General features: G+C 39.6%; 1 protein-coding gene across 1 annotated transcript; it reads right to left on the bottom strand.

Annotated features, from left to right (window-relative positions):
• Window positions 1-7,960: 7,960 nt before the first annotated feature.
• On the bottom strand, window positions 7,961-14,388 carry LOC106581807 (TRAF family member-associated NF-kappa-B activator). Its single transcript, XM_014164141.2, is given in 9 exon segments — window positions 7,961-8,438; window positions 9,767-9,872; window positions 9,874-10,168; window positions 10,750-10,868; window positions 10,949-11,022; window positions 11,999-12,108; window positions 12,378-12,489; window positions 12,832-12,973; window positions 14,209-14,388. Coding segments are annotated over 8 exon segments (1,107 nt in total). The 5' UTR covers window positions 12,931-12,973; window positions 14,209-14,388; the 3' UTR covers window positions 7,961-8,246.
• Window positions 14,389-14,773: the final 385 nt, after the last annotated feature.

Here is a 14,773-nt window from a genome sequence, read left to right as displayed (position 1 = left end):
ATACAATACAACGCAACACAATACACAGATACAGACAAAAACATACTTATTATACCTATTCACAATTATACAAAACCAAGCCGATGTATAGTATTCTATAATGATGCACTGCAGTAACAGATGACAACAGATGTCCCCGTGACGTCCTGAATCTGACAGGGAGATCATTGGAACCTGACAAGATAACACTTAAACATGGAGGTGACATGACAGTGTCTTCTGAGCCAGATGGATCGATGCTTAGCTTAGCTCAGTGAGCATCTGAGCAGTTATACGGCAACGTTTATCCGCTTCAATATCAAGTCCTACCTGATTCAGCAGCTCTGCGTTTTTTATTTATTTGCGTAATAATGATGAGGTTCCTTAATCTTCAAACTATAGAATGCCTAGTGATGGTTCCTCTCAGAAATGCTTATGGTCTTTTCAAATGTTGACCTCTCATTTACTGCAAGTGAGGTGATGTGACATGCGTGGCAGTGTTCCTCAGTGGGGCATATGTAGGAAGAGATAGCCAGAACTATAGAAAACCAAAAACATCTGTAAAGCTGCACATTCCTGAGAAATGTAACGATGTCACTGAACGGCGTTCGATGTCCCAAAGGGTGAATAATAACATCTTACTGTATTGTCTCTGGTAGCCTAGTGTCACACCCCGTTTCTTTCTACATCTAAATCTATATCCTTAAATCAAAAATCCAATATTTCCTTCAAATATTCAACAGACGCTTTTTCCCTCTGAGAACTAGGGAGTGTGGTTTAATACTGTTAATACTGCAGCCACACAGGGATCTCCCAGTGCAGGTCTCTACAGACATGGCAGAGTAGCTCTGATCTGTTGTGGAGCTATAATCTTCCTGGACAAGATCATCGCACACACAGGGACATTGAGATCATCCCATAGATCAGGGAGTAGTATCAAAACTTGAAACTGCTCCAAATCCAAGCACTTCTATGCTACACATATTTAGATCAATCTATCGGCCATCTGTTGATCTAAAATCATGGTTCGACTGCCAGTTCTATATGGAACATGTTCAGCATGCTTGTATTGTGTAAAACAGTAGCTAGCACATTTGTTTGAGGAAGGCTGGCCTATAGGACACCCACATATTGTTCGATCTTATGTAATCCTATGGGTTGTGTAAATGCAAAAACCACAGAGACGAGCAACGAGGGAAGAAGAAGAAAACAAAAACATATCTCTTCTCGATGCAATGACAGAGCAGGGTCCCTAACTTACAGATCGGGGCACTGGGAGCACTTTGCAGGTTGTTGTCTCAGGTATGACGGGAGATAATTGCGCTTGCTCTCCCCAGATAGAGAAAGGTGTGAAAAAAATATGCAGCCAATTTGTCTTGCGCTGATTTATAATAGAGGAAAATATAACCTGCATATATTCTGGATCATCTAAAACGGTAAAGACATAGATTGGCTGTGACTCAAATTCCAACTACTACTAAACATAAGATCAACCATGAACGAGATAAAAAAGCAAGAAATATATAAATATCCATGATGTTCAATCTAATCACACAGACAAAGAGAGAGTGTGAACATTGGCACAAGAACCACTGATCCATGGGGAATTGGCAGGGATAACAGCAAGCAGGAGCATTACATATGGGTTGCCATTTTCACAACTTTGACAAAGAGAAGGCAAAAAGTGCTATCTCTCACTATCCAACACTGTTAAAACAATAAACAAGATTACCATCGTAACAAAGACTCCAGGTGAATTAACTAAGCACACTACACCAAAAACAAATAGTGAAGCGAGAGATGGATGTTCCACGGGGATGCAACAATGCTCAGACCAGTCTGAGCGGCAGAGCAAAGAGACTGGGCATTAATGAAGCCATCATCCTCCCGCTAATTCAATGAGGTGTCAGTAAGGGAGGTGGCCTGCCAGAATGACTCAGTTCTACCCAAGCCAGATGGTTTCTTAACACCGAATAAATAAATGGATTGGTGTGTAGACCTCTATTGCAAGGGTTCGTGTACTTAAATACAGGACAACAGGATGGTCATCAGAAGGAGAAGAAAGTTCTGCTCTAATAACCTGGTTAGCACGTGTTCCCGAGGAAAGGTTTCTGCTGCTATGGAAGTTGATGAACGTGTTCACGGCGTTTAAAGCTGTTATGTTGACAAAGTGTTAAGACAGACCTTTGTCAGCGTAACGGTACACAGCTCACACCTAAAAGTGCTCTCCACCAAGTCCTTCTCCACTTCACTTTGTCAACATCATCACATAGATCCCTCCACCTTTCCTTATGGTGTGAACTGGTATCAATTATTTAGCCGTCTTTTAATTATTACATATTGTTAAAATACCTGCTAATGAATTGTGAAACCAAGTGTTGTGGTGTGATTGTGGCGGCTCAACTCGAATGATTCACCACATTTACAGCGGTATGCAAGCACCTTTTTCAATTACAGTCCATCTTTAGGGGTTTTCATTCATTAGGCCAGTAGCTGGTGTGAGGATGTCCACCTTACACATAGACAAAGGTGTTTCTGGGTTTTTTTATATGCCGCCATCATTACAGGCTGAAAGCAGAGGGCCCCTCTACCTGCAGAGGGACTCAAAGGAAAACAAAGGAGTGCCCACTGCGATTTTCACCAGGGGCTTGGAAATTCACACCTATACGAGTGTTGTTTGTAAGGCTGATAAACGTGTGAAACGTAAGGGGTGGAGTAGAATGGATACATCATCCGAAACAAGAGTCTGGATTTTCTGATATAGAAATCAAGAGAATAGTGAGACTCAGATGGTTATTTCTTTATCTCTATGTAAAACAAAAAATAATAAATAATTACAGAGCAGCAGTGTATCTGATACCAAAGTGGTTGTTCTAACTGGAGCTGAACATGGCCATATGGGCAAATGCAAAAATAGAATGTCCAGGAAGTGCATAAGGATTCATATGGCACATGAAAAAAGACAGCATTTCCAATATTACCAGTCTGATAGTCAATTCCTGAAGATCTCATCAACGAATGACAGGTTCATCATGACAGTTAATACAAAGATACCTTGGCGGAAAGATTCTACAAAGGATTCTACAAAAGAAGGATAATTGGTGTTGGCAAATGATTATTCGTTATTACATGCCGAATTTCTAGTCCCAAAAAAATAACGAGATCAAAGGATGAAAACAAAGTGCATGTGAGTTGCTCCTCCTCCCAGCATTGGTGATGTTCAGAGGAAGCCTGTTATTGGAGGTGTTAATTGGCAAATTCAGTAAAAGTCAAGAGCATGTTCCCTGTCGTCCTCGCCCAGCAAGGCTAGGTCATTAAACCGAGAATGGATTCTTTCATGCTGCCTTAACCCTTGAAATCCAAGTTTATTCATTTTATTCCACTACCCCCCCCCCCCCAAGCTCCAACCCGCCCCCATGTCTTATGGTGAAATACAATCTACATCGATGCAACCGAGGGACATCGAAAGATGAGGAATATCTTGTAGGCTACGGCTTTCAATCTCACAACCATAATGCAAGACAAGAAATGGCTATCTACCAACAATTCTGCAATTAGGCTCCTGATAATCCTTCTAAAAGACAGTCACAAGACGTTACTGTACGAGGCCCACTCAACACCATGTCAATAAGGGTCATATTTCTTGGAACTATTAATATGTTTGAAAAAATGTATCAGACAATGACGTTATCAAACTCACATTGACCACTAGCTCTGCGAACCGTGTACATATCCAGCCTCCGGGTCCCCTGAAATGGGAGGCTCCTTTGGGGTTCTGGGTGTGATCTCACCACTGCCTCTTGTCATCACTTGCTGTGACTGCCAAATCTGTTCTCCAGAAATCAGGGCTCTCAAATCAGCACCCGAAACAAACACATCACGGAGAGAGGGGCCATTCTGAGACTTTCCAAAGGCAACAATGGCTTCAACACATTTCATCTGAGACGGGTAACTTAGAAACAAGGAGCAAGATGCAGCTCAGCCCATGGCATGAAAACTGTGAGGTGGTACTTTGAGTTCACTATGCCTGGAGATTTGGCAGTCCAAAATGACATTGTGACCAGCCCGCAGATAACTGAATATGGTTCTTTCATGAGTTGTTAATTGTTTGCATGACATTGATGTTGAGACACTGTTCTGGCCAGGTGGTCTTATTACACTGGCTGGGCATGTGTAAACGGGCATCTAGACTGTAGGCTTTTTTTGTTGTTGTTGCAAACATCACACAAGATTTAAAAATGGGGAAAGGTAAACACATCTAGAAGAAAATTAATAAGAGATTATACAAAGAATCAAACGAATGATTCCAAAACTAGCAGGCAAGGCCTTTGAAGATCACATTATGTGTTAACTGTAGAATATCGTAGAATAATGTTCAGTACGAAGAAGGTTTGCTTTTTACCTTGCACTAAAAGCAGTAGGAACACATTTGTACCTGTCTGGGTCATAGCATTTCCAACCTGGTGGGTCTGTCTATGTCTGTAAATAAGAAAAGCTACAGAAAGAATTCATCGTAAACAATGCAGCAGTCTACTAGCTCAACTTCCCAAATGTTGGTGGTAAGTAAAAGGGTTGATCAAACTTCCTGTTAATTAACACTACATACAAATTCTAGAATCTGTCTTTCTTTTCTATCTAACAAACATTGTCTATTTTTTTTCCCTTCAGATGTTCTGGTAAGCAGTACGGTACAGTAGTACTCTTCAGTGATTGTGATGTGTTAAATCTGTTGAGAGATTGACAAGTGTTCTCGCTAAGGCCATGTTGTCTTTGCTTCATGCTTGGTTTACATTCCACCCCAATAAAGCAAGCGTGATAGACAGTGAGTAATGTCATGACAGTGTATTGCATATAGTATACCTTACTCTAAACACTATGTACTGTAAGTCTGCCACTCAAGCAATTCCTTTAGTAATTATGAAAATCTCAATGATTATAGAATTGTATTTGGAGTCAAGATATATCATACAATCGGAAAGAACACACGCATTATTAGTTCCATTTCAATAGCAGCTATTGTCAAAGGAAGCCAATCATTTACAACAACAAAAATGAACCGCAGATGCTACAATGACCACTGTGATCATAGAAATCCCTCGTTCAAGTTATATTAGTTTGATAGTTGAATGATTAAAAAAAAAACTTCAGATGTACAATCTGCAGATTCCTTTTCTAAGTCGGTTAGAATACAGAGATGTGGTGATACAGGCCACTTGCTGTCTAGGAGGACCTTTTGGCTTATTCATTGGCTGGCAGAACTGGTGCCAGAACAAATATGTCATCGTCCCCTTCTCTCCTCCAGTTGGAATTGACTGAAGTCCCCTGAAGCTGGTGACTTCCTATTTATCCCTGAACTCTGTGCAGCTCAGAATGGCGGTGCAGCAGCACTCCTGATTAGCATGCAGTAATGATTGTGAGCTGGGCTCCATTGTTCTAACACCTCCCCTCTCCTCCGCACCAATCTGTCACCGTTCAGTGGGCTAGCGCTGCCTCAAATGCTGCTCTCCACAAATGAGATGGATAATTAGTTGCCCCTCACGAATGCTGCACTCTTCTCACCCCTGATTGCTTTCACCTTTTTGCTCCTGGCAATTTTGACACCTCGTAATCAGCCTGCTGCTTCTCCCTCTCGATCCATATCCATCTTCCTCCTCCTCAATTTTTTTTAAATATTTCTTCCTATGTTCCCTCCAAACATACCTGCCACAGCCGTCACAGCTCACATGGAACAACAAGCTGGCCCAGGTTAGGTACACAAGCTGTTCCCCTCAAGGTGGGCATACAATGGGCTCCCAAGAGCTAAAGTCAGTGTCCTTAGCTCGCTGTCCACATTGCTTTATTAACAAGTGAGTAAACATATCAAATAAAAAAAATCATAGACCTAGCTGTCAGTGCAGCTTCCCTCTTCCAAATAACAAGCAGTGACAACATAATTATGTGCAAGCATCTGTCGATGATTCCAGAGAGAGAACCATACAGTCTGCACTGTGTTCAACTCTTCACAGATTTACAAGGCAGCATCATTAGGGAGATGGGTTATTTGTATTTGCTACATTTTTTCCTGAATAAATTCTCTCTATCCTTCACTGTCCATAATTTGATGTGGAAATTCTGCAATTTATGTTCATCCAAGTTAGGCATAGCACATTATGCTTGGCACATTGTACATGACCAAAATGTAATATTCAGCTTTGTAAATACAGCACAAGGACATGTTGTTTCAGCTATTTCACCCTCTAAGATAATGCATTGTTGTGTGGTACTAATGTCTTCCTCTTCCCATGTCCACTTGAACAGCAACAAATGATTATAATAATCTATTAGCATATGTCAAAGAGGATGAATAGGCTCTGCTCTTTCTTTTGATATCAACTCCTGCTCACTTTTGGTTGCTCCTCCATCACAGAAGATTTGAACATTACCGTGAAGATTGGTGAAGTTATATAAAAATCAGGTAATAATGTCAGTGATAAAGCAAAGGCCATATTCTGTGATTATCAAATCCTTAAGACTCGACTCAATTTGATTCAAAATAATGTAAAAATATATTAAAATAGCTATGAAGTATCCGCCGGTGTCAAGTAAAGCATGTAAAATGGGATTAATAACAGACCCTGTTTGCAGTCTTCACACCAGCTCATCTAGACAGCACAAGTGTTACTAGCCCATATCCAAAGGGCTGCAAAGGTCCTCACTGCACACAAAATGTTTTAATACATTTATTTCCCCTACTTCACTAAGACATCATCACACAAGATAGTAAAAATGACTACAATTGTTTGCAAAGCTGTGAATAAATATTGCCGAAGTCAAAAGCTATTGGTACACTCTTAGAAAAAAAGGTGCATGCTAGAACCTAAAAGGGTTCTTCAGCTGTCCCCATAGGAGAACCCTTTGAAGAACCCCCTTGGGTTCTATGTGGGACTTTTCCAGAGGGTTCTACATGGAACCTAAAAGGGTTCTACCTGGAACAAAAAATGGGTTCTACCTGGAACCAAAAATGGTTCTCCTATGGGGACAGCTGAAGAAACCCTTTGGGAACCCTTTTTTTCTAAGCATGTAGGCAAGAGGCTAAGTCTCATCATGAAAATCGACTGTGTTGCTAACAGCTTGTGTATTGGTATACTGTTACTAGCTGGTCAGATATAATTAAAGACTATAAAATTAAAGACTATCAAATGTAAAATGTATTATTAATGTAAACCAACCCATAAAAGGGGAGCGGGGGAGTGCAAAATCATGTCCAAGTGTCTATTCATCTGTTAATAAAGTACCACCTATCATCTGAAGATGTATAAGACTAATATTGTCAAGGATAAAAACATTGATCTACAAATTGCAAGATAATTTGTCATGTAATTGAAGAACTGAACCGGTACCTGATATTATGTAGAGTAACACATAGTTTAATTAACCTGTTTACCTGCACAACTCTGCTTTCAATGACCATATGGTGTTATAAATTATAACATTGTTTTAATTAAATGGAATTATTTCATATTCTGCACTAAGTATACCATGCAGCTGCTACCAATTACAAAAGCTAATTTAGCCAATTAGAATTTATGTATAGCCTACTTTTAATAAAATGCCTGTGACCAGTATTTCACAAACCAACATGTGCACAGCATAATCATTTAGACAGAAATCATCACTATAAATTGATTAGCAAAACATTATGCTGGCATATGTATTTTGGATTGAAATATTACTATATGCCATAAAATAACCGCACATTTTTCTATACTTGTAATTTGCATGACTCACACATTTCCAGATCCACTTGGAGAATCAAAGTGGATGCTTCTTCAAAGATCTCAGTGAATGTTCCCCTGAAAATACATACAGTATCAATTTATTACTGTTTTGGGGGACAAATGTAGGCCTACATGTACGCACTGTATGTCAACATACTCGCACCATGCATGCCATTAAAATCCTTGTGTATAATCAAAAAACATATTAAATAATGTGTGAAAAATCATGATTAAATGTTTGCTTTATTACACTCAGACCGATACTGTACAATATCATTTCATAGGGCGACATACAATTTCCAAGTAATATCTTAAGACGAAAAACTCTAAAATGTACCATTAACCTCTTACAAATTAAATAAATGATTGAGAGTGGATTCAAGTCCCAAAACGCCAGTGTCATGTGACATACAGCAGAGCGCGTGTAATTCATGGCGTGGCAACAAAGACATGAATTAACCATGAATCAACCCTAGAGGTGTTGTATTGGGCAGCCACTGTCTGCTAGTGTCAATTGCTGGCTTCACTCTCCCTCTGGCAATGAGTAAAAAGGTGGCTGTTCATGTGCTCTTCGGGAACTACCGCGTTGCAGTAGGTACATATATCAGGGCTGTTGTTGTTCATCTGTTGTTGCTGTTCCGCACTCACGGCCTGCGCTGCTGTTGCTGTAGTAGCGTCGCAAAGCTCAGGGCGCCTCAGGGGCTACATGGAAGGACAAACACACCACTTTATACTCTAGAATTCATACACTTAGCATTGCTTACATTCACCCACTTACAGCACGGTAGGTCATGTGCTTGGGTCTTTCACTGAGGAAAGATCTGTTGCTCCGGGGGAATACAAGCAAAGCATTGTCCAACTTGAGCCCGCTTTCTCAACATCCATAGTTCCTGCCCACGACTTGTACTATTGTAATGCTGTATATTTGCTACAGTAGAATTGAATAGTTATTCGTTTCTGGCATTCATGGTAAGTTAGAAACTGAGAAATCCAACCAATGACATGATCTAATAGCAAAATAAAATCTACCATCAGTGTGGGTGTTGTACCACTATTTACCATACCACAGACACACGTCTCAACAAAGGTGTATTTCTTCGGTGTATTTTCTTTTTTTTGTTGTTATTTTTAATAATTACATTGATTCGATATTTTTTATTCTCTTAATTATTTTTTTCTCCACAATTTCGTGGTATCCAATTGGTAGTTACAGTCTTGTCTCATCATGTTATCCAGGTGTCCGGAGGAAACACCGTACACCTGGCGACCGTGTCAGCGGCTCGCCACAGAAGTTGCTAGTGCGCGATGGTACAAGGACATCCCTGCCGGCCAAACCCTCCCCTAACCCGCACGGCCAATTGTGCGCCGCCCCGTGGGTCTACCGGTCGTGGCCGGCTGCGACAGAGCCTGGACTCGAACCCAGAATCTCTAGTGGCACAGCTAGCACTGCGATGCAGTGTCTTAGACCACTGCGCCCCTCAGGAGGTCCTTCGGTGTATTTTCTAACCAAAAGCATGGTCTTAAATAATACTCCATAAATGTCAGATGACCTTCCGAAAATTCTAAAGAATACTACGTGACAGGTAAGATCAATTTGACGTATACTGAAATAAATAAAAAAGCAATACTGCCTCTATCATTCTGCATTCACAACCTCACAGGTGTGAACAGTTGTACTGATACTGGAAATCATTAAATATACATTCCTTTGGTTCTGAGATCAACATGGACTTGTATAACCAACAACAAAACTGAATGGCAAGAAAACATTATGGTCTAAAAGCATTGGTGTGTTTTATGATCATTTGTAATAACTATGTAACAAGCATTGTTGTACACATAGGCCTATCGTAGCTTATTGTGATTAACAACTTTCAGAGACTTGCCACGCTTGTGTCGATGTGTGAGGTTGCCTTGTACTATTTATACGCTTTCTCTCTCCCATTCGTTTGCCAGGAAAAAAATCAGTAGTTGAGAGTTTCCTAATTTTACCTGCAAATAAAGGAATGAGCATTTCCTGTGAACCTCACCTGCTGGTGTCCACGCACACTCTTGTGTGAGAGCGACATGGAGGGGGAAGGAGGGTGAGAGACAGAGGTAGGATACAGGAATGGGATGGCCAGCTCCATAGACGGTTACCTCTATGACGGCAGGGACAGTGCTGACTGCTTCCCTTGGCATGGACAGGTCAATGCGTTTTTCCGGAGCGCTGTTCAGGAACTCGTATTCACTGTCTATGGAGGGGGGGAACTTGATGCTGAGTATGGTGAGGGAGTCCACTTGGTTCGTGTCCTCTGGGCTGGCACCGCGGGATGCCAGGGACATGGGCGGGTGCTGGAGGTCGACCCCTGGCCTCAAGGCTGAGGGGAAGGGCCTCTCCGCCTGCTCCACGGTCACGTCTGTACACTGAATGGGCATGGAGAACTGCTGCTCTGTCGAATGTCAAACACAATGCTTTCATCACACTGTTTCTGTAACATATCGACATTCACTTACAACGTTTAGATATTACGTTTTGCCATTGAGTAGCGATTAGTTCAAGTAATGATGAATAATAAAGTAATAATGAATAATGTAAAGAATATTTTCACTTTTATTTTCAATAAGTATAAATACACACGGTAAGTATAATATGATTGTCGTTTTTTTCATTCCCATCATTATATAACTAACCAGCGCTACATCACAGCATGTGTCTGTGGAATAATTCAACATATTTATCTGCTCATTCTATTTCCACACAGGTGGAGGGCCATGGTTAAATAGGCCAACAAGGCATTCATGTACTGTTCTGCTTAAGGTGTTGATATCTAATTGTGTATAGGAAAAAAGCTAAAGCTGCCATATATGATTACTAATATCGTGTTATGACATATCCAAAGCAATTGTAGCTCAACATATTTTCTCTATTGTAATTAAATTAGAGTACATCAGTTCAGGCCTTGGGTTCCTTTCAACAGTGCTGGAATAATAAGCAAATTCCAAATGACTATTGTGCAGACTTTAATATTACCATTTGCCATGTAATTTCCTCTGTAGATTTTTTTCAGGTGATCTTTTTGTCTCTGGGTTAATGTATGTATCTGCTGGAATTTCCCCCGAAGAGCTTGAAACACTTCAAGAACATCTTTACTGAGAGACAAAGAAATGCAAGTAAAATAACTGCTTTTCATCAAAAAATGAAGAAAAGATGCACATACTAATGCACATACTTCTCAAAACTGCTGGCTACTGGTGCTGTGTGTGGTGAAGATGACGCAATCACAGCAGTTTCCATATTTTCCTTCTGAAAAACAGACACACATGGCATTGAGGACTTACACTGCAGGAAATATCAACCTTACACTATCCAAATTGAATATTAAAATGATATTTTTTTCTGCATAATGTGATCATTTCATAAATCTAAATATTTATGTCATAAAAGTCATATACTGTAACAATAATTATGACAATTATACATTCTAACAAAAGAATCATGGGTGATGCCTTGTGATCTAAGTTATTAGGGAATTACTTCTCAACAATAAAGCTGGTGGTTCTATAAAGCTGATGACTATGGGGCGGCAGGCAGCCTAGTGGTTAGAGTGTTGGACTAGTATCCGTAAAGGTTGCAAGATCGAATCCCCGAGCTGACGAGGTCAAAATCTGTCGTTCTGTCCCTGAACAAGGCAGTTAAACCACTGTCCCTAGGCCGTCATTGAAAATAAGAATTTGTTGTTAACTGACTTTCCTATTTAAATAAAAAGAAATGGCCTCAGACCCTGAGGGTTGGTGATGCTATCCTCTAGCGCCACCTGTTGATGAAACATAGTATGTGTGTGTTCATTCTATTAAAATGATACCCGCTAAGGAGTTTTGATTATATTACAAATTAATATTTTTTTGAAAACATTGCTGTTATCCAGCTATAAATGTATTACAGAAAAGCAACAAGATGAATGATGGCCTATGTCACAGGAAGTGGATCTATTGTATTGTGCACTGAGCTCTGATAGCATTCTGTATCTTTAAGCCCTGATAGCTGTATCTACAAGCAAATGTATGATTTATGAACAATAACATCTGTGTGTGTGCGTGTGCATGTGTGAGAGAAGATTTTGAGCTTTTTTGAGAGAAAACAAATGTTACGAGGCAGCCAATGGGGATGTCATGTTTGCACCCCAACACGTCCTTGCATCTACATCCTATTTGTAAACATAAATAAACAAGATCTAACTCTAATCTTGTGGGGATTGTTTGATTGTGTTAAACATATCTACCAAGTAATGAATCTTCCTCAAGGAGCTTCCTGGGTTGTCAAAGATATGGTTGGAAGGAGACAAGGTTTCTTCTTCCTGTTTTCTAGGAGCAGCCTCACCTTTGACCTCTCCTAAGAATCAAATAAGAGAGGAAATATAATGTAACCTAACTACTTAGTCAACACAGAAAATCTGATTTGCAATGTCCTGAAACAACAATAAGATGTATTACAGCACAATTTATCTCCCGGGGAATAGACAATGCAACGGTATGCCTGGATGTTCCCAATGTAGGCATCTCGTTTCTTTCACTGGAGATGAACTGTGAGGTATGGAATATGTCAGAAAATGTCATCATGCAAACAATTCTATTAAGAAAACAACTATGCTTGTCACTTACCTGAGGGATGCTTAGTTGCTGATATCAACTGAGCTTTGAGTTTTGAAATCAACTGCTGTTGGTCTTCTATCTGTTTCTGAAGTTTCTGAGTGTGCTGTTCATAATTTACATTCTGCAAATGTAAAACTTCCGTTACATATGAATCGTGAACGGCATCACTTACTAGTATCTAAACTTTTGTATCCTTTATAGTTCGTTACTATGTAATGATCATGTATTTCATTATATCGAAGCACTGTATGGAAAGCTATACCACATCTCACTGGACGGAGTTCAAGTCTCATAAGTGAATTAGAAGAGTTGGGGCCGGATTCCCAGACCCAGATTAAGTCTAGTCCTGGAATAAAATGTACATTCAGTGGAGACTATCCATTAAAATACATTTATAGTCCAGGGCTAGGCTTTCCGGGAAACTGACCGTTTGTTTTTTATCACTGTGCATAAGGTATAATACCATCTGCTGTAGTTCCTTTTTGGCGTTGTCTCTCTCGATAGAGGCCTGGCGGTAAGCTTCATAGGCCTTGTTGAGCTGATCTCCAATATTCCTCTCCATGCTGTGTGCTCCACGATCATCACTGACACAGCAGTCATGGGGCCTGGCGCAAAATATCACACAACCAAAGTTTAGGGGCACAATACAGCATTAAAGCACATCATCACATCATTTGCTATAAGTAAACCCTATTAATCACCTAACTTGGACAAACACTTGAATAAAACTGAAAAACCCAAGTCATCCTCTCTCATCATGACAATGGGGCCAGTGCGTACTTCTCTTTTACACCTGTCCTTGCTAATTTTAGAAATTCAAAAAATCAACATTTCTGGTTGATTATACAAGTGTCCTAAGTAAAAACAGCTTGTTAATGAAAACAAACAAACATCCAAAATATGTACAGAAAAAAAAACAGGAATAAAAATATAAACTGAATAAATCTATTGACACTGATGCGATATTGAATAATAGTATTTTTTTTAAACAAGTACAGTGCTGTGTACCAATACATTAACTTACATTATTGAATGCCATGATTTGTTACTAGTCAATTAATCTTTGGTCATACATGAGAAATGCCTGCAATCACTGTAATAAACAAACGTGTGGAAAATATGAGATATTCACAATCATTTTGTGCACTGAGAAGATGTTAATAGATTTAATAAATTATAATGGCATATATTTTGGGTAAACACACCTCAATGTGGTTGCCCATTATTAATGGTAGCTAATGAACAATAACAAATAGCCTATCTCTTCTTTCAAAAAAGATGTATTATGCCATGATTAATACATTACTAATATGATAAAGTCAACAGCCAATTACCTAAAATGGGAAGCTATGACAGATCGAATACTTTTAAAAGCAGTTGGGGTTTTGTTTTTCTGGGTGTCCTGAATATATTTTTTTCAGACTTCTGATAGTGAACTGAGCATGGTACAACTCTGATATGATTGGTTACTTCGTTTGAATACACAGCTAATCCAATTCTCCATCCAGTCGTGTATTTGATTAAACACCCGTTTATGACAGTACAATAGTAGTCACTGTATGTCACTGATTGCATACCAAAGTGCATGATACTATGAAGACACATACGAGCCTGAAGCAACCTAATAGTTATACATTGTAGCAACATTGTAGCACGAACTGGCTACATCATATAACGTCGACCTTCATTGGCGAGTGTACAAAATCGGTCCGGCACAGTTCCGTTTTTTTGTATCGAGCAGTGTCAATAGTTGAATAGTTGAGTAAGTTTGATACCTAACCAGACACTAGTTGAGCTCGCCTCGACTTTCGTATCTGACTGTATAATTGCAGTATCTTACCTTCATTCGAATATGTCCAAATTATTGTTTTGATACTGCGACAACTTCTTATTCTTCAGGTGGCCTACATTTACTACGTGCGAGAGTGGTGTATTTCGTACAAATGTTCATTGTACATGCATTATAACGCTTGGGGAACTTCCCTCGGGGAATCCCCGAGCCTAGTAGACTTCCGCCTTGCTGGACTGACCAATCATCTTTGAGGTAGTGAGTTCTTGCTTAGCAAGTTGAGGGTTCTTCTTGGTGCCTACGCGTCTGCAACGTTGTGCATGTAAAAAGTAATCAGATAAAACATAGTTAAGTGTCAGAAATATTTGTGTTGATTTTATTGTCTCTGATGAGTGTTTTCTCACACTGTTGAACTTAGCTAAATTCCGCAGAAACCAACATTTCAGCCTAATTAGTGTAAAAGGTGTTTTGCTTAAATTGTGACAACTTGGTCTCTGATAGATAACGTGTATAGTAAAATATTCAAAAAGACATGTTGCTCTTTGCAAAAAAGAAGTATCACTAGCTGAGATATTCATATGACCATATCACTAAGCACTATTGATTTAGTAAACTT

This window comes from Salmo salar, chromosome ssa21 (genome assembly GCF_905237065.1).
Source record: "Salmo salar chromosome ssa21, Ssal_v3.1, whole genome shotgun sequence".
NCBI classification, from domain to species: Eukaryota; Metazoa; Chordata; class Actinopteri; order Salmoniformes; family Salmonidae; genus Salmo; species Salmo salar.
This window is presented reverse-complemented; position numbering and strand designations above follow the sequence as displayed.